This window comes from Tursiops truncatus, chromosome 12 (assembly GCF_011762595.2).
Source record: "Tursiops truncatus isolate mTurTru1 chromosome 12, mTurTru1.mat.Y, whole genome shotgun sequence".
Lineage (NCBI taxonomy): Eukaryota > Metazoa > Chordata > Mammalia > Artiodactyla > Delphinidae > Tursiops > Tursiops truncatus.
The window spans coordinates 51645897-51664061 of record NC_047045.1 but is presented as its reverse complement, the minus strand read 5'-3'; the positions used below and the strand labels follow the sequence as shown (position 1 = coordinate 51664061).

Below are 18165 nucleotides of genomic sequence, written 5' to 3'. Positions count from 1 at the left end.
TCCAGGGGGTTGCTGCTAGGAGTTTGCATCTTTCCATCCATTGGTGGACCTAATTTTTCGTGGTCCTCCCTTTGCCTACAAATGGCATTGTCTGCAACAAAGTCTCACTTCTCTGGAAAGATATCAGACTTGTAGTCAAAAGCCCCAAGCCCAGCCCTAGGTGTAGAATCTTGTATAAATCATGAGAGTTACCCGGAATTATTTCCTCTTTTGTGAATTAAGATTGCTTACTTCCTAACCCATTTATTCAGCTGGTATATGAGCACTTCCTGTTGTAGGAATTGTGGAAGCAGATACAGAGCTGCCAACACGTAGGCAAAGGAAATAGCTGTTGTAGCACTCTCCTGAGTCTCAAATATTAAAACAACATGTGTGACTTTGTTTTCTGATTCTGAAGTACCATGCAAATTCAAGAGGTTCTGACAATCAAAGCCAGAAAGTTAAGGCTAAAAGTTTAAACCACAAACATTTGTTAGGTTGAATATGAGAGTAAAATAAAAGGTAAGTGTAGTCAACCCCTGATTATTCACAGATTGGCTAGAGTGTGTGATTATCAATGCCCTTTGATACTCCTCCTTCTGACTGCCAGCTATTGAATATTTCTCTGCTCATTAACACCTGTCTAGTAGTGGGAAGGTGAAATGCTAATCAGCCAATTTGGCTAATTGTTAGCTGCTATGATCCTTTTTATTTTATTTTTTGGAAGTTGAAATAGAGAAAAGTTGAAATCTTTTACTAAAATATGAGCTGTAGGCTTCCAAACTTTATGCCACCTTCCCTTTCTTTTACTTACATAGATAAATTCAGGTACTTTGTTTTCATGAAAGTATTAAAAAGAATGAAGAATCTAGTAATTCATCAGTTCTCAAGTGTCAATATAACTTCACATTGCATATTTCTTATTAGCCAGTGTTTGGACGATCTTAATCTCCTACAGGAAAGCCTTAGGATTTAATAGTTGCCACTTTAAGTGTAGCCCAATATAAATAACTGCACTTGCCAAAGGGATTTAGACCAATAGGGAGTCAACTTGGAGAAAATGACAAGACTACCCTCCCCTTTGCCTTGGGTAGACATTACAGGATCCTCCCCACACCAAATAAGGGGATGAGGAATGTTCTGAGCTTTAAGGGCACTAAGAATAAATCTGAGCTATCACGGATAAGATTACTTTCAACTCTTTATTTCATGTTTTCTGACATAGACCCCCAAATCTGTAATTATCTTAGGGAAACTGTAGGGGCTTAGACGGTACTTTCTGGTTCCTTTGCCTTTTCTTGGCCTATCTCTCTTTGGGGCTGGAGAGCTGGTGTGTGTGTGTTTCCCTTAGAGTGCCAAAAAAAAAAAAGTGCTGAAGAGTCCTAGGGAGATGAAGCTATTTTTGTTCGAAGCTGATACTTCTGCCTGAGCCACAAGTGCTGCTTGGAAAGGGCTCAGGTTGTTTCCAGGGGGGGAGAACTCTGCAGAGAAGAGACAAAGTTCAACAGGACAACAAAGGAGCAGCAGAAACAGCCAGGAAAAGGAAGAGCCCTCACGCTTTCACACAGAGCCCCCTATCAGAGTTCTCCAAACCTAAATTATTCTGCAAAGGGCCACTTGACCGGAACTTTTGCCTGCCTTTTCCTTTCTCCAACCACCATGACTGAGATCACGGCTGAAGGTATTGCTAGCATTTTCCAATAGTATCAACTAGGAAAACAGAAAAGAAAAAGGTGGAAATTGACAGTCCCATTGATGGTCAATATGTCCTCTTAAAATGTTGCTTTTAGATAGTTTTCTTGGTGGATGATTCTATATGGGATCAAAGAAATGGGTTTGGGAGCTGAGAGGCTGTCAGATGTGTGTGTTGGGGAGTGAAAAGAAGTTTCTCTGAAATTTTGCATGTGGAAACTGCTATTTGTGATGCCAAAGGCCCAACTAGTTAACAGTTGTCACCCATACCTCTATAAATAGCTATGGTCATGCAGTGTTAGGGCTGGTATCTTACCTAGCAAAAATTACAAGGTTTGCACGCAAGGCTGGAGACCACGATGAACTTAAAATGTTGCATTTAATGTTGAAACTTAGAGAACTGATTTTGAGCATTTTGCTTTATGACATATCAAATTGGAGATCTTAAATTTGTTTTCCTTTCTAACTCGAGTATATAAATATGCACACACACACATATAAGATTTATATACCTAAAAATTTTGTATGTATGTTGGTGGGTATTCAGAGACAAGGTTTGGAATTGCACAAAATCACTTTAAATCAGTATGGTTTTAAAAATAGAGTAATTAAGCTTTTGATTCTGATTCTTTTCATGCACTCATGTCTTTTACCTCTACATGATGAATCTATATTAAATATTTTCTGTTTTCATGCTTATTCTGAAAAGCTGTATGCTTTTCTGTTTTAAAGCTTATTCTGAAAAGGTATGTACCACACCTTAAAACATTTTTATTATTCGACCATGATAGCAATCATTTTGCCCAAATATAATATATGCAAAATATATGTACATATATAATTATATATATATTTTTTGCTATCTTTAAGACAACTAAAGAGTTTTGAATACGGGCACAATCCATTTCTAGCTGGGGTAAAAATTTGGGAGGTGGATCTAAAATTTGCTTCTGACAGCTGTAAGCAAATCAGACAGGTGGTGCTCTCCACAGCTTCCAAGTCTAATGCTGAGCTGGTTTGTTTTTAATCAGACAACTGAAAAAAGAGAATGTGTGGTTTTGGCTCTTTGGGTAGACATTAGTATGGGCATATGGTCATTTCACAATTTAAGATTTTCAGTCACTACTTACAAAGAGAATTGTCTTACTTGCATCTTCCACTAAGAAATTTAGTCTAGTACCCCCAAATTAATAGAAATAATTACTGAGAGATTTCTATGTATCAGGTATTTTGCTCAGGACTTTATGTGTGTGTACTTATTGAAACCTCACAGAATTCAATTAAGTTAGCATTATTATCTCCATTTTGCAGAAATAGAAACTGTAACTCTCTTATTTGGAGACTTGCTCAAAACCACAGTATTGCCAAGATTAGAAGCCAGCTCCCTTAAATCTAGTTTGTGTTTTTTCATTTCTCTAAGAGGATATCAGGTTTCCTCTTTACCAATTTTAGTTCAGAATTTGCTAGCTAAATATAAATAGCATTTTTTCTTATTCCTTAGATATGCTGCATCGTGTGACCTTTAGATGGTCTTAAAGATAGCTATCTGTAAAAATGTCTCACTTAGCCCTGCACAAGTTATTAAGATACCTGTGAATATGTTCCCTGCCTCTGCATGGGGCATGAACTGCCAGCTGATTCGGGTCACTTGGCCAAAACATTTTTCACTTGCCTGTGGGTTATGCTCTGTAGACCTTCGCACTTGATTCATAAATGTTTTTACAGGAAAATTCCAGATTATGGAATAGAACTTATGTTTCTGTCTTCTCCCCGTGGAGAGTTTAAAGGGTACTTGGAAGACCTCTTGTTGTCACCTCTAAAAAAAAATCATTGAATTAGTAATGAATTAAAAATGTAAAAACGCCATCTAGTTCCTAGGTGATGGGCATTTCCTACTCCCTGGCCTTAACAGTTCATAGGATATTTGTCATCTGAACATCGCATTAGTTATGTACTTTTTTCCTTTTCTGGAATGATTTATTAATCATATTTCTCAAATGATAATTAGACTGACAACTCAGATGAGCTTACCTTTTAAGGTTAGTACCACAGTCATTCTCTGTGTTCATCCAAAGTTTCTTGCATGCTGCTCTACTACACACCTTTCATTTTGTCTTCGTGACTCTTACTTTTTGTGCGCCAGCTACAATAGCCTTCTTTCAGTCTTTTATAAGAGGTGTACTTGTGTGCAGAGCCTCGGTACAAGTTGTTCCATCAACCTGGAATATTCTTTCCTCTCATCTGTTATATTTCTTTTGCTGCCCCATTATTGAAATGTAAGCACTGCGTCAGTAGCCTTAGACATATACTGATGATTCTTCTCATCCATTGATCACAAAGCAAGCAGACACCTTGTAGTACTTAAGACAGAGCTGGAGTAGCCCCTTAGAAAGCTTAAGTCCACTGTCCTCACCTCAATTTTTATAAAACTGAAGGTCATGGAGATTATACAACTCTCTCGTGGTCACTGATAATTGGGGGAGGTCTGAGGATAGAGTTCATGTTTCTTGTGGTGCTTACTCAACTATAATGCACGGCATATCTGTAAACCTTCCTGAGTTCCTCACATAGATTTTCAGTGCATATTCCAAGCTGGCTTACTTCATCTGACAGAAGAAAGGAAGTAATGTTAGATATGGAATTGTGTTTCAGGTACAGAGTAACAGATGAACTAAAATTAGAACAAAGTTGAACCCCAAAGGACTTTAGGGAAACAATATCTTTGATTCTAGCTATGATAAATTAATAATTATAATGATAATAACCACTGATATTTATTCAGAAGACGTTATATGTCAAATGTAACATGACCATTTAATCCTCAGGACAGCAAAATGAGATAGATACTTTTATTATTGCTATTTATGGAATAGGAAGCTGAGGTTTAGAGAGGTTAGAAATTTGCCTGAATTCACACAGCTATTTATGGTGTAGCTAGGATTCACACTCAGATCTCTGACTCCAGAGGCATGTTAAATACTTCCTTTTGCTGCGTGAGACTAATAGTCAGCCTGGTGTTAATTCAGAGGTTGGGAGGGACCTGTACTAGACCCCTGTTCTGGTTTGGCCCCTGCTACATTGGGTAGGTTAGATCAGGCCCCAGACTGGATCTGACTCAAACAGTGCTAAGGTTTAGAGTTATAAATAGCCTTCTGCCTTCTTTCCAGAGGCCCAGTTATTCCTAGACAAATGCCATAGTTAGCTTCCCCTTCTGAGGTTCATATGAACTTTCGACTACCAATTTCATCAACTATTTGATAGAATATATCACTGTGTAAAAATACTTTTTGAGTAATTTTGATGACAGTAAAGTTTAGTTAATTCTTAATAGCTTTGTGAAAAACATGGAGACTTTTTAAAAAGTTGGTAAAATAGATAATGTTTTCAAATTGCCAATTAACTAACACACAGTCAAATTATGTTTTACAATAACATTCATATAATTGTGTTCTCTGGGTCCAACTACCTCCAGAATATAGGAAAATACAAATTTTTCTGCAATAGGTTCAAGTTGGTAGAGAGCCTATATACAATTAAATTAGCATTTACTAGAATACGTAGTTAAAGGAAATTCTTTTTTTTTCAAGTTAGAGAAGTGATGTCAAACTCTCAACTTCTAAGCTGTTATACAACCTCAGGATTCAGAAGGGTTATTGTACTATGTAAGGAATTCTTTCCTATTAGTTTAACCACATTTTACTGCTTCTGTCACAAACATTTGAGAGGGTTTGACGTTCAAAATTTAGAGCAAAAATGGTCATTTAGTTTATGCACTGCTCTGCTTTGCGTAAGAATACCCATCGTTGCTCTCAAGAAAAAAAAAATTTTTAAATTCACAGCCAGAATGTTTAATAACTATGCACACAAGTTAGATAACCCAGAGCAACAGATGATGAAATTAAGACCAGGAGAAGATGCAACCTCCATATCTGTGTTTATCTTGCCAAAACCAGAAGTGGCTACTCTGGCCTAAGTGGAGATGACTTGGGGGTAGGGGAGGAGGAAGAGGATGAAGCACTAGATTCAAAGCTTAATCACTTCTGGGTTATGTTCTCCTGATCAAGAGAAGCAATGACCACAGACAGAATATCATTTTTAGTCCCAGGAACACATTTTAAAATTGGTATTGACAAGCCAGTACATTCAGAAGAGGAGAACCATGATGGTAAGAGGCACAGTGAAATGAAAAGACTTGTGCTCAGGTCCTTTAAGATTGGATTTTCTCATTATGTAGCGATAGAGGGCAATGCAAAGACCCATGGGTAAAAGTCTGGAAGCCACAAAAAGGCAAAATGTTGGTGAAATATAAGGCAAAACATAACCAACCATTGAAATGATATCTAGGGCTTCCCTGGTGGTGCAGTGGTTAAGAATCCTCTTGGCAATGCAGGGCACATGGATTCGAGCCCTGGTCCGGGAAGATCCCACATGGCGCGGAGGAACTAAGCCCGCGTGCCACAGCTACTGAAGCCTGCACTCCACAGTTACTGAAGCCCGCGCGTCTTGAGTCCATGCTCCGCAATGAAGAGTAGCCCCCTTTTGCCACCACTAGAGAAAGCCCACACACAGCAATGAAGACCCAACGCAGCCAAAAATAAAATAAATAAATTTATTTAAAAGAAAAAAGAAATATCTAGAACTGACTCTTCTGACTCAAAACAAAACAGGGAAAAAAGCAAAAGAAAAATAGAAAAGAAAACCAATGAAAGAAAAATAACACCGCCTTGGATTTTCAAGCAATAGAAGGATGAGGACTGTGTTACAAATTACACCATATTATGCAGTCAGCAAAATCCAGGCTATGGTAACCTCTACAGCACTAACAACCCAGTTCCTTCAAATAAGTTACTAGGAACATAAGGAGATGCCAAGGAATCCTGTGGATGAAAAGAAACGTAAGAACAGAGCAACCCATTACAAGGTATAGAATTGTTAGATCATGATTCAAACAAACTTTAAAAAATCTATGAAAAGGGGGCTTCCCTGGTGGCGCAGTGGTTGAGAGTCCACCTGCCGATGCAGGGGACACCGGTTCGTGCCCCGGTCCAGGAAGATCCCACATGCTGCAGAGCAGCTGGGCCCGTGAGCCATGGCTGCTGAGCCTGCACGTCCGGAGCCTGTGCTCCACAACAGGAGAGGCCACAACAGTGAGAGTCCTGCGTACTGCAAAAAACAAAAAAAATCTATGAAATAATTGGAAATTTAATAGACTCTGGATGTTAGATGATATTAATAAATTATCATATTTATGGTGGGATAATAATCTTGTGGTTATATTTTATTTTATTTTTTAATAGAATGATTTATTATCTTTTTGAAAAATACCAACATGTTCCAAAATGAGCATATATGTTTCTAACAAGCAAACACATTTTCAGTTTATTCATATTTTGTCAAGATTTGACAAGACTTCTTATTTGGCAGAATAAGTTCAAATAATGTCAAAAGAAGGATTTTAGCCAGATTCTTATATTCTTTTTTTTTTTGAATTTTATTCTATTTATTTTTTTTATACAGCAGGTTCTTATTAGTTATCCATTTTATACATACTAGTGTATATATGTGGTTATATTTTAAAACTGCTTATTATTTGGACATACACGTACTCAAATATGGATGAGATGATATGCTTGAAATTTGCTTCTACAGAGTATGCCAGAGAATAAAGTAGATGAGGTGTGGGTGGGGTAGGATTGGCCAGGAATTGATTACATTGGGACTGATGATGGGTACATGGAGTTTCATTATAATTTTCTGTCTACTTCTGCAAATATTCAAGCTTCTCCATAATAATTAGAAAGGAAAAGAACAGAGCTGATGTAGTGAAGTAAATAACTTTAAGAAAAATAATTTTTGTAATGCATGTAAGGTCAGTGACTCTACTGGCCACCAAATTTATTCATAAGTGCAAATTACCCCCTAATTGAACAGTCTGTAGTTACTGAAATGGAAACCAAAAAATGCTCATATTAGACAGAGGGGTCCAGAAATCTACATTTCTAACAACAGACCAGGAAATAATGATTTTCAAATATGTTCATTATAATGTGGGAATCTGTTGCTTAGTTTCATAACATTTCTCAATATTATTAGTGACATTAATTAGAGAAATTAGTGAGCAACAGATCATTTTTGAGATGGTCCATGTGAAAACCTGAGGAAAAATTAAAAACCTAAGGAGTCAACATGATGCAAGAAAAATAATCCTAAAAATTGCTATGGTCAGGAACATCATGTTTATTAAGTGCCAACGTCTTGCAAAAATATGTCTTTTAAATATCACAGAAATTCTGAAAGGCTGAAAGGCAGATATTACATAAAACTGATCAGACCGACTCTAAACATCATCTTCTTTACTGGTCAAGTTGAATTTAGAAAAGAGAAGAAAGTGTGAAAAACAGTGACTTATATAGTTAATTAAAAATCAGAGAGAAAAAGTAGTGTGGAACTGAGGGAAGTCAGCATTAAAATAATTAAAGGCAGTGTGATAAAGTAGGAAGTGTGTGGAGTTTCAAGTCAGAAATCCTGTTTAAGCACTAGCTTCACTACTTAACCATAGGTGGTCTGGGGCGGAGGGACATACACTAGTTGGCTAACCTCGGTTAATAGTGAATAATATGACCAGAGGAAATTTTCCAACTTTTACATGGTCGTGCTAATTGGCAAATTATATATATTTTTTTAGCTGTTCAAAGCATCCATGATGCAAAATAGGTAGTGAAAGTGGACAGAAAGTATATCTTTGTAGTGTTAGCTCTAGTCGGGTTTCATTACGAAGCTTTTCCGTATAGCTTTTCCTTTCCTTCCTTTTGTTATTATTTGTAATATTGACTCTTTCACCCTCCCCCCAGCCCATCTCTAAGCACACAGTACCCATGGAAAATGTTCTGTTAGCTTAAATACTTCTTAATTTTTTTCCTATTTATTTTTGGTCATCACTGGGACTGTAATTTAAAAATCATTCTACTTTTACAATACAAAAATGAATTGAGGCTATTCCAGCTATTATTCTAAAGGCTTAGGAATCCTTAGAGAGTTAAAGCCTCCAATGCTGTTTGCATTTTTAATCAGTTAACAATGTTAAAGATGAGAGAAACCTAAAATGGTACAACTAAGCAATTTTAAAATCATCTACATTGACCTTTGGGTTGAATATATCAGTTTGAAAGAAAATGCATAGATAGTTTAGATTTTCCAGCTAAGTTTTTGGTTTTATATTTACAGAGTTTAAAGCATTATTATTTTCTTTTCTTCCTTCAAATAAAAAGAAACGCTTTGGGGACATGCTTAATGTATTTTAAAAATGTATGTTATCTAAAGTAACACATTTAGAAAGAGCAAATTAGGGGGAAAACTTCATCTGGTGACTATGCATTAACATCATACAATAATTCCAAGTTTATGGAGTTTAGGTTCTATTCAACTTAAAAGTTCTAGGAAGATCCATCAAAGTTAAGTTTTTTGCTCTCCCCAGTTCCTATTTTCTCTGGATAATATGAATACCATGCATAATTTCTGATAGAAAGCACTTATTTGAATGTCACATAAAAATGTATTGCCCCAAGTGAGGGTTATGCAGAAATAGATGAACTTGCTCGTCCAAAATGATAGTATTTTCCATCTTCAAAGGAAGTTGAAAAGAATATCCTTGGCAAATGTGTAATGAATAAAGTCCTGCTTCTCTTTCTACAAGTTATGCTCTCTAAAGATCAAACATCTCCACATCTCCGTGCCCGAAGTCAAGCTGTCAAAGGCTCATGGAATTTATGATTTTGAGAGATCCTTTGGGATGTAAATGAGCTGTTTCCTCATAAACCACAGAGTCTGTCTCTCTTATAAAGTAGTTGAATGTTACATTTAAATATATATCGTTTAGATAGTTTCTAACTTAGTTTCTGTGACAGGGGCTGCGGCATGTGGTCTTTCCTTAAACAACTTAAAGATACAATCTTTTAACCTAGAAGAACAAAGATAATTATTGTTTGGCAACCTGCTTTGTACAGGGGAAACTTGGTTTGTTTTTCACACAGCATGAGGCTAGAACTCACTGTGATAGACCTGTTTTATCCTTGCTACTCATTTGTTGCATCATTTCCTCTCCATGACACAGGTTACTGAAACGTTGAAAAAAATTAAAGAAAGAAAGAGCTCTTAATATTTAAAATTTTGTTTTAAAAATGTTCGAGGGCATTAGTGAGCTTGCGGATGTGAAAGAATCAGTTTCCGCTTATTTATACTACTTTCAAAATACATTTTTAGCAAGGTTTCCTTGGAAAATTTATTGTTGCCTTTTAAAATAAAATCATCATGTGATTAAGAGAATTTTCTGTTTGTGGTAGACATTTGATACAATGTCACAACAAAAATGGCAAATATTAAGTGACACTTTGACATTCAGCGCTAGAGCTATTATTTTTGTCTGTGGTTATTCTTATTTAACTTATGTATAATTGCCTGGGGGAAAAAGAGTGTACTATAAAATCTATAAGTTACCATAGGATGGTAAAACTCCATGCTTATGAATTTAAATCTGTAGAAGTATTAGGGGTTGCATTTAGAGAAAAGCAAACAAAGTACATCCATTTGAAATATAACAAAATTTTAGACTCCGTGGTATTAACTATCAACCTATAAGTAGATGTATAAAGCAGTAGGTCATATCGAAAGCTCAGTTGTAGTTGATATTTTAGCACATATTACATACCAGGCTGAATGCCAGACAATGGGGACATGAAGAAGAATAACACAAGGTCGCTGACTCTAATATGGTAGATTAAAAAACAAGCAGGAAAGAGAAAAACTAAGAGTAGACAGATTTAAAAACATATGACTTCAGTAAGGATTTATGAATGATGAGTGTTTAATTTGGTTTAACAAAGTCATGCTATTGTTCATATATCTTATGATCAGTGAGCACACATTGAAACTTGCTGAAAATAACTTTAGAATGATAGTGTCCTGTTCTTGACTCTGATCATTTACAGTGCACATGCCGTTGTTGGGAAGGTGAAATGGCTGGCCAAGAGGTAAGGAGATCAGGAGTAGGTTTGCTCAATGTAGAGGTGAAGAAAAAAAGAAATGGGTGGTAGTTGAGAATTAGTGGTTTGCGGGATGAAACCCTAGGGTGACCAAGGTGTGGAGTTACCTGGCTAAGAAATTTGGTAAAAATCCCCTGTTTTTGTTAAGGGACCCTATTGCTATAGTATTGAAAAAGTTGGATGTCTCACGTGCCTGATTTATTTTAAACTAGTTGTTTATTTTGATCCCTGTTTTTTTGGGTTTTTTCTCACCTATTTAAGTGGTCTCCCACTGTTTGTATTTCCATTGTTGCTTTTGATCCTCAAACACTCCACTTTGAGCTTAGTTTGTATTTATGGATCCCTATTTCCAGTTCACGAAGAAATAATGAGATAATGCTAACTGTGAGACAGGTATTCACTAAATAAGTTTCTTCAGGGTAATAATGAGAAATCAGCTGCAAAGAATTAATTCTATGATCAGTGTTGTTCTAAGTACTATAAGAACTAGTGTTAATAGGCCGGTGGTCTTGTCAAGGTGTATTATACGGCCAATGAATTAAACACTGAAGCGAGGCAAGAGGGTTTTAAAGATGCTAGGGAAAAGCTTTTTTCAAGGAAAGGATAAAGAGACATGATCCTTAGTCCGAGGTTCAGAAGCTGTGACCAGGAATTTTTAATCTAGATATAACTAGATTGAAGCAATAAATTCACAGAACCCTTTAGAGACTTTGTTCATAGTGACTGGAAGAGTTGTATTAGAAATAATAATATAGTTTTGAAAGTTGCCAGATCATTTCGGCTATCTCTTGAATTAGGTAGACAGGTTTAACTATTAAGTTTCTGCCCAGTCTCTCTAGATTTGAAATGTCTTGTAGGTCTTGGCTAGAATGATTCTAGCATGGGTCCCTATCTTTGAGTGACACAGGCTGTCAGTACCCAGGTGTTTTGGAACAGGATATTTTTTTTTTTTTAACATGTTTATTGGAGTATAATTGCTTTACAATGGTATGTTACTTTCAGCTTCACAACAAAATGAATCAGCTATATATATACATACATTCCCATATCTCCTCCCGCTTGCGTCTCCCTCCCTCCCACCCTCCCTATCCCACCCCTCCAGGCGGTCACAAAGCACCGAGCTGATCTCCCTGTGCCATGTGGCTGCTTCCCACCAGCTATCTACCTTACGTTTGGTAGTGTATATATGTCCATGCCTCTTTATCGCTTTGTCACCGTTTACACTTCCCCCTCCCCATAGCCTCAAGTCCATTCTCTAGTAAGTCTGTGTCTTTATTCCTGTTTCACCCCTAGGTTCTTCATGACATTTTTTTTTTAAATTCCATATATATGTGTTAGCATACGGTGTTTGTCTCTCTCTTTCTGACTTACTTCACTCTGTATGACAGACTCTAGGTCTATCCACCTCATTACAAATAGCTCAATTTCGTCTCTTTTTATGGCTGAGTAATATTCCATTGTATATATGTGCCACATCTTCTTTATCCATTCATCCGATGATGGACACTTAGGTTGTTTCCATCTCTGGGCTATTGTAAATAGAGCTGCAATGAACATTTTGGTACATGACTCTTTTTGAATTATGGTTTTCTCAGGGTATATGCCCAGTAGTGGGATTGCTGGGTCATATGGTAGTTCTATTTGTAGCTTTTTAAGGAACCTCCATACTGTTCTCCACAGTGGCTGTATCAATTTACATTCCCACCAACAGTGTAAGAGGGTTCCCTTTTCTCCACACCCTCTCCAGCATTTATTGTTTCTAGATTTTTTGATGATAGCCATTCTGACTGGTGTGAGGTGATACCTCATTGTAGCTTTGATTTGCATTTCTCTAATGATTAGTGATGTTGAGCATTCTTTCATGTGTTTGTTGGCACTCTGTATATCTTCTTTGGAGAAATGTCTATTTAGGTCTTCTGCCCATTTTTGGATTGGGTTGTTTGTTTTTTTGTTATTAAGCTGCATGAGCTGCTTATAAATTTTGGAGATCAATCCTTTGTCAGTTGCTTCATTTGCAAATATTTTCTCCCATTCTGAGGGTTGTCTTTTGGTCTTCTTTATGGTTTCCTTTGCTGCGCAAAAGCTTTTAAGTTTCATTAGGTCCCATTTGTTTACTCTTGTTTTTATTTCCATTACTCTAGGAGGTGGGTCAGAAAGAATCTTGCTGTGATTTATGTCATAGAGTTGGAACAGGATATTTTATCTTTGTCCCATCACTCTGTTATTCAACTGTGGATGCAGAGGGGCAAAACTTCTGATATCTTGAAGGATGTTCATTCATTTAAGAAGTACTTACTTGTATATATTTGGGATATCTTTGTTAGGTCTGAGGGTGAAATGTGAAATATATATAAATCTAGTGCTCAAGGAAAGATGAAATAATTGTATAAGTAACTATATGATACAAGTTCGGAAGTTCTAAGTTGCCTAAAGGAAGTACAGATAAAATTATAAATATAAAAATTGTGAGATAGATTTTTTGGTTTCTTCTTCAAATTTAAAGTAGACAATATTTACATATATGAAACAGCTAGAGAATAAATTAATAGATAACAAATAAACAAATTAGGGTTATGAGATATGATTATCAGGGAAATCTGAGAAGCAAGAGAATAGATGGACTTGGTTGACCAGGAACTGTTAAAAAGAAGTAGAATTTAACTTAAAACTTGAAAGATCTTTCTAAATGAAAGGACAGGAACATAAAAGAAAAGCAAATAATGAAGTTTTTCACCAAAATCCCTAGATGCTAATAGCCCCAGTTTCATTTATTTAACAAACAATTATTTGATATATTTTCATTAAATAAACATCTTGCCCTCATGATCTATGCTGGGGAATCAAAGCTGGAGAAGACACACTCTACTGACATTTGGGGCAGGAAAAGCCTCTCCCAGACACTGCAGGACAATTACCATACAGTAGCACCCCTCACCATAATTTTGACTGAACAAACAATCCCAAACATTTTCCAACAGAGATGCTAAACCACACCCCAGTTAACAACAAACAAGAATCTAAGACAAAGTGAGCAAAGGTGCTAATAGTTGTGAAGGAGCTAGCATCAGAGTACTCAATTATGAGAAATTCCTGGCTTAGTTATCTTCCAGTTTTATACAGAAGATTCTTTTTAGGTCAATATAAAGAATTTGCATTGCTAGGAATGTTTTCTTAATAGTCTTTAATCAGTTACCAACTAAGAGTTATTATATGAATATTAAAGATAGCCATCTTGTTCAATGATTAGAAAGTTATTTGGAATAGGATGAAATCCTTTCTGAAAAGGAATTATGTTTGGTTGCCTTGATTTGCTATTTGTAATTCTATAGTAGAAAGATAAAAACAGGATAATTTTAAGGAAGTGTGGGGCAAAGAGATTCACAAACTAAATGCAATAACACAATTTCCCCTTGAGAAAAATCAGTGAAAGGTGATGGCTTATTTTGTATGTCCTTGAGCTAATGAGTTGAGAAATGACAGCATAATTTGAGGAGAGGCACAGGTGGAAGCAGCTCTAATGGGTAAACTGAAAGTCAGTACTTTGCAAATTGCCTCATATAGTTTAACAGAAGCTAAATTATAAACTTGAGGGTGGATTGCATTTTTTTACCTGATAGTCACCCTACATCGTGGCATATTGAATTCTGAGTCTACTTAGGGACCTCCGATGTGTTTTTAATCCTTTGCTACACTACCAAAAGGGCAAATGTGTCTTCTAATCATGTAGGAACTTACTTAAAATTATGTTGTTACGTAACACTGATCTAGAAGCCAAAATACACAAGAGCACTATCTACAGGTGAATAAATAATTAGGTAACTGTGGCAATTTTTTTTAAACACCTTTATTAGAGTATAATTGCTTTACAATGGTGTGTTAGTTTCTGCTTTATAACAAAGTGAATCAGCTATACATATACATATATCCCCATATCTCCTCCCTCTTGCGACTCCCTCCCACCCTCCCTATCCCACCTCTCTAGGTGGTCACAAAGCACAGAGCTGATCTCCCTGTGCTATGCAGTTGTTTCCCACTAACTATCTATTTTACATTTGGTAGTGTGTATTTGTCCATGCCACTCTCTCACTTCGTCCCAGCTTCCCCTTCCCCCTCCCCGTGTCCTCAAGTCCATTCTCTACATCTGCGTCTTTATTCCTGTCCTGCCCCTACATTCTTCAGAACCATTTTTTTTCCTTTAGATTCCATATATATGTGTTGGCATACGGTATTTGTTTTTCTCTTTCTGACTTAATTTTTTGAAAAATATTGTTCCACTTGGTTTTCAAAAGACACGCCATCTCATCCATTCAGTGTGAAAAGAAATAACATGAGTCATCACAGTTTTTTAAATGTTTTTAATTTTTTCTTTAAAATTCTTTTGTAAAATATAGACATGGAAAGCTGCATAAATCATATATGTTTATATAACATTTACTAAACATTAATGGAGTTGACATCCACAAAACCAACACCCAGATCAGAAAACAATACTGCCATCACCTCTGAAGCATAGTCCAATCTGCCCACCAATAGACTGACTCTCACTGGCTTTGCTTCCCAGTCGAGACATCTATTTCTCCAGCCCTTCTCCCATAAGGAAAAACTATTCTTACTCTTTTAATAAAAATCTTCTTGCTTTGCTTTATAGTTTTATAACCTCCACATCTATAAACAATGCAATTTACTTCTGCCATGTTTGTTCTTTGCATAAATGAAACCCCACAGCATGTGTTATTCTGTGTCTTGCTGCCTTAATTCAACACTGTTTGTATGACTCATCTGTTTTGTTGTATGTGGCTGTACTTTATGTTATTCTTGCTGCACAGTATTCCATTGTATGAATGTCATAATTTATTTATCCGTTGGAATTTTTTAAATTTGGTGCTTTTATGAGCAATACTGCTATGATCATTTCTCTTTTTTTAGTTTTATTATGCTATGGCTCTACTGACAATGTATATTTATTTCATGGCACTATGCTCTGTGATGAAAAGGTGAATTAGGCATGAAGAAGATACCTTGTTCACTCAAATTGTGTAGCATGTGTATTATCATTTAGCTTATCAAATTCTATTATTATCTAATTGAAAAACATGGAGAAAGGATGACCTCAATGAGCATCTACTAGAAATGTCCCAGCTTGTTTTTCTGTAGAAATTGACCTAGTCCTATGAGATATATATGATGGGTATTTGGAGGAGCACGGAGAGAATAAGTAGAATATAAGGACTTCTGAGAGATAAAGAAGTAATCCCCTAAAGATGATGTGGTACATATTTACAATGGAATACTACTCAACCATAAAAAAGAATGAAATAATTCCATCTGCAGCAACATGAATGCAACTAGAGATTATCATACAAAGTGAAGTAAGTCAGAAAGAGAAAGACAAATACCATATGATATCACTTATATGTGGAATCTAAAAGATGACACAAGTGAACCTATCTATGAAACAAATAGAATCAGGGATGTAGAGAATAGACCGGTGGTTGCCAAGGGGGAGGGGGGTGGGAGAGGGTAGGAGTGGGAGTTTGGGATTAGCAAATGCAAGCTGGTATATATAGAATGGATAAACAACAAAGTCTTACTGTATAGAACAGGGAACTATATTCAACATCCTGTGATAAGCTATAATGGAAAAGAATATGCAAAAGACTGTATATATATGTATAACTGAGTCACTTTGCTGTACAGCAGTAATTAACACAACATTGTAGTTCAACTATACTTCAATAAAAAATAAATTAAAATTTAAAAAAGAACTAATCCCCAATGTATCTGAGGCTGTATAAGCAGCAACTCAAGAATTATCATTTAGACCTGGCATAACCTGGCATAAAAAATATTCAAAAATATTTATTGAATATTATGTCTCCTCATTGCCAATCGTTGTGCTTGGAGCTGGGCCAGTAACAACAAAAAATAGTCCCTGTTTTCCCAGAGTTTATGCTGACGTAGAAAACTTATGTCTGATGACCAGAATACTCATCCTCACCAGGTTCTGCATGTTGATCTCCTTGCTGGCACTGGTGAGGATGACGAAATTCTTGCTGGTCGGGCTCCCTTTTTCTAGGATTCCTGGTACATTCCTATTCATGGACTCAAGCTTTAGTAAGTCTTTAATGACATTTATTCAGATATTGCTATTTTTCACATTCAGGCAAGACTTAAGTTTCCAGTTCTACTCTTCCTGCTTTTAGATCAGGACCTCCTGTCTTTAAAGGTAGTCTGCTTCAGAGATTTAATTTTATCCATTTCATGTTCATTTTGTCATCTGAAACTCTCAAAAATGCTTTAAAAGTGTACTGGTTGTGGCCAGGGAATTTAAGCAACTTTCAATGTTTAAGATCCCCACACAATACTTTGCTCTACTAAGCAGGCCTAAGCGACACTTTGTATTGAGAAATGCTCACAAAATGTCTACTGATAAAGAGTAGAGAGAATATTAGTTATGGTATGCAAAATAATGGCCCTCAAAGATATCCATGCCCTAATCCCCAGAACTTGTGAACGTGTATTTAACGGGGCAAAAGGGAATTTGCAGGTGTGATTAAATTAGGGACCTGGAGATAAAGAGATTATCCTGTATTAGCTGGGCGGGTCTAATCTAATCATATGAGTCCTTGAAAGTGGAGAATCTTTCCTGGTTGTGGTCAGAGGCATATGTGATGTTAAGACTTGACCAGCCACTGTTGGCTTTCAAGATGGAGGAAGAGGCCATGAGCCAAGGAATATGGTAGCCTGTAGAAGCCAGAGAGTGTAAGGAGATGAATTCTTCCTGAGAGCCTCCACAAAGGAGTGTAGCCCTGCAAATACCTGGACTTTAGCCCCTGGAGGCTCATGATGGACTTCTGTGACACAAAACCCTAAGATAATAAAGTTGTGTTATTTTAAGCCACTGAGTTTATGGTCATTTATTATGGCAGCAGTAGAAACCTAATATACTGTGTTTATCTGATTACTGCAACTCTCTCTTATGCACTAAGAGACACATTTTCAGAAGGCTTATAAAAAACTGACATAGAATAACCGCAAATTTTTTCCACAAGAATTTTTTATAAAAGTCCCTTTTTAAATTAAAAAAATAGGTCTCCCTTTTGTATAAGAAACCTGAGGCTAAAAAGGAGCCCTCTTTCCAAGGTTACAGAACTCATTATTGGGACAATTAACAATTGTTAATGACTAACTGGCTTATTTCTGATAATGACTAACTGGCTTATTCTTTCTGTAGAAATGTATGCTGACTTTCCTTCCAATAAATGGAGTTTTCTAGTAAGTAATATTTTCCCTCTAATAATCAGCAAATATAGAGAGGCACTTCATTTTGGTTCATATTTTTCAGAAATGGATAATTGAAAATCTTAGGAAAGAGGGTTATAGTTTGTGCAATATTTATTTCTTCTTAAAATCTCTACAGTTAGTCTGCTTCCATTCAATTCTATGCCATTTATGA

At 36.3% G+C, this 18165-nt stretch overlaps 1 protein-coding gene across 9 annotated transcripts in view; it reads left to right on the top strand.

Moving 5' to 3' along the window:
- The first annotated feature begins 1426 nt into the window (after positions 1 to 1426).
- Positions 1427 to 18165, top strand: part of TRDN (triadin) — a 373465-nt gene continuing 356726 nt past the window's right edge. For all 9 annotated transcript variants that reach the window (XM_073789556.1, XM_073789557.1, XM_073789553.1 and 6 more), the window contains exon 1: positions 1427 to 1660. In XM_073789556.1, coding sequence (XP_073645657.1) covers positions 1639 to 1660 — 22 coding nt within the window. In that variant the 5' untranslated portion in view covers positions 1427 to 1638. The remainder of the gene's footprint in view (positions 1661 to 18165) is intronic.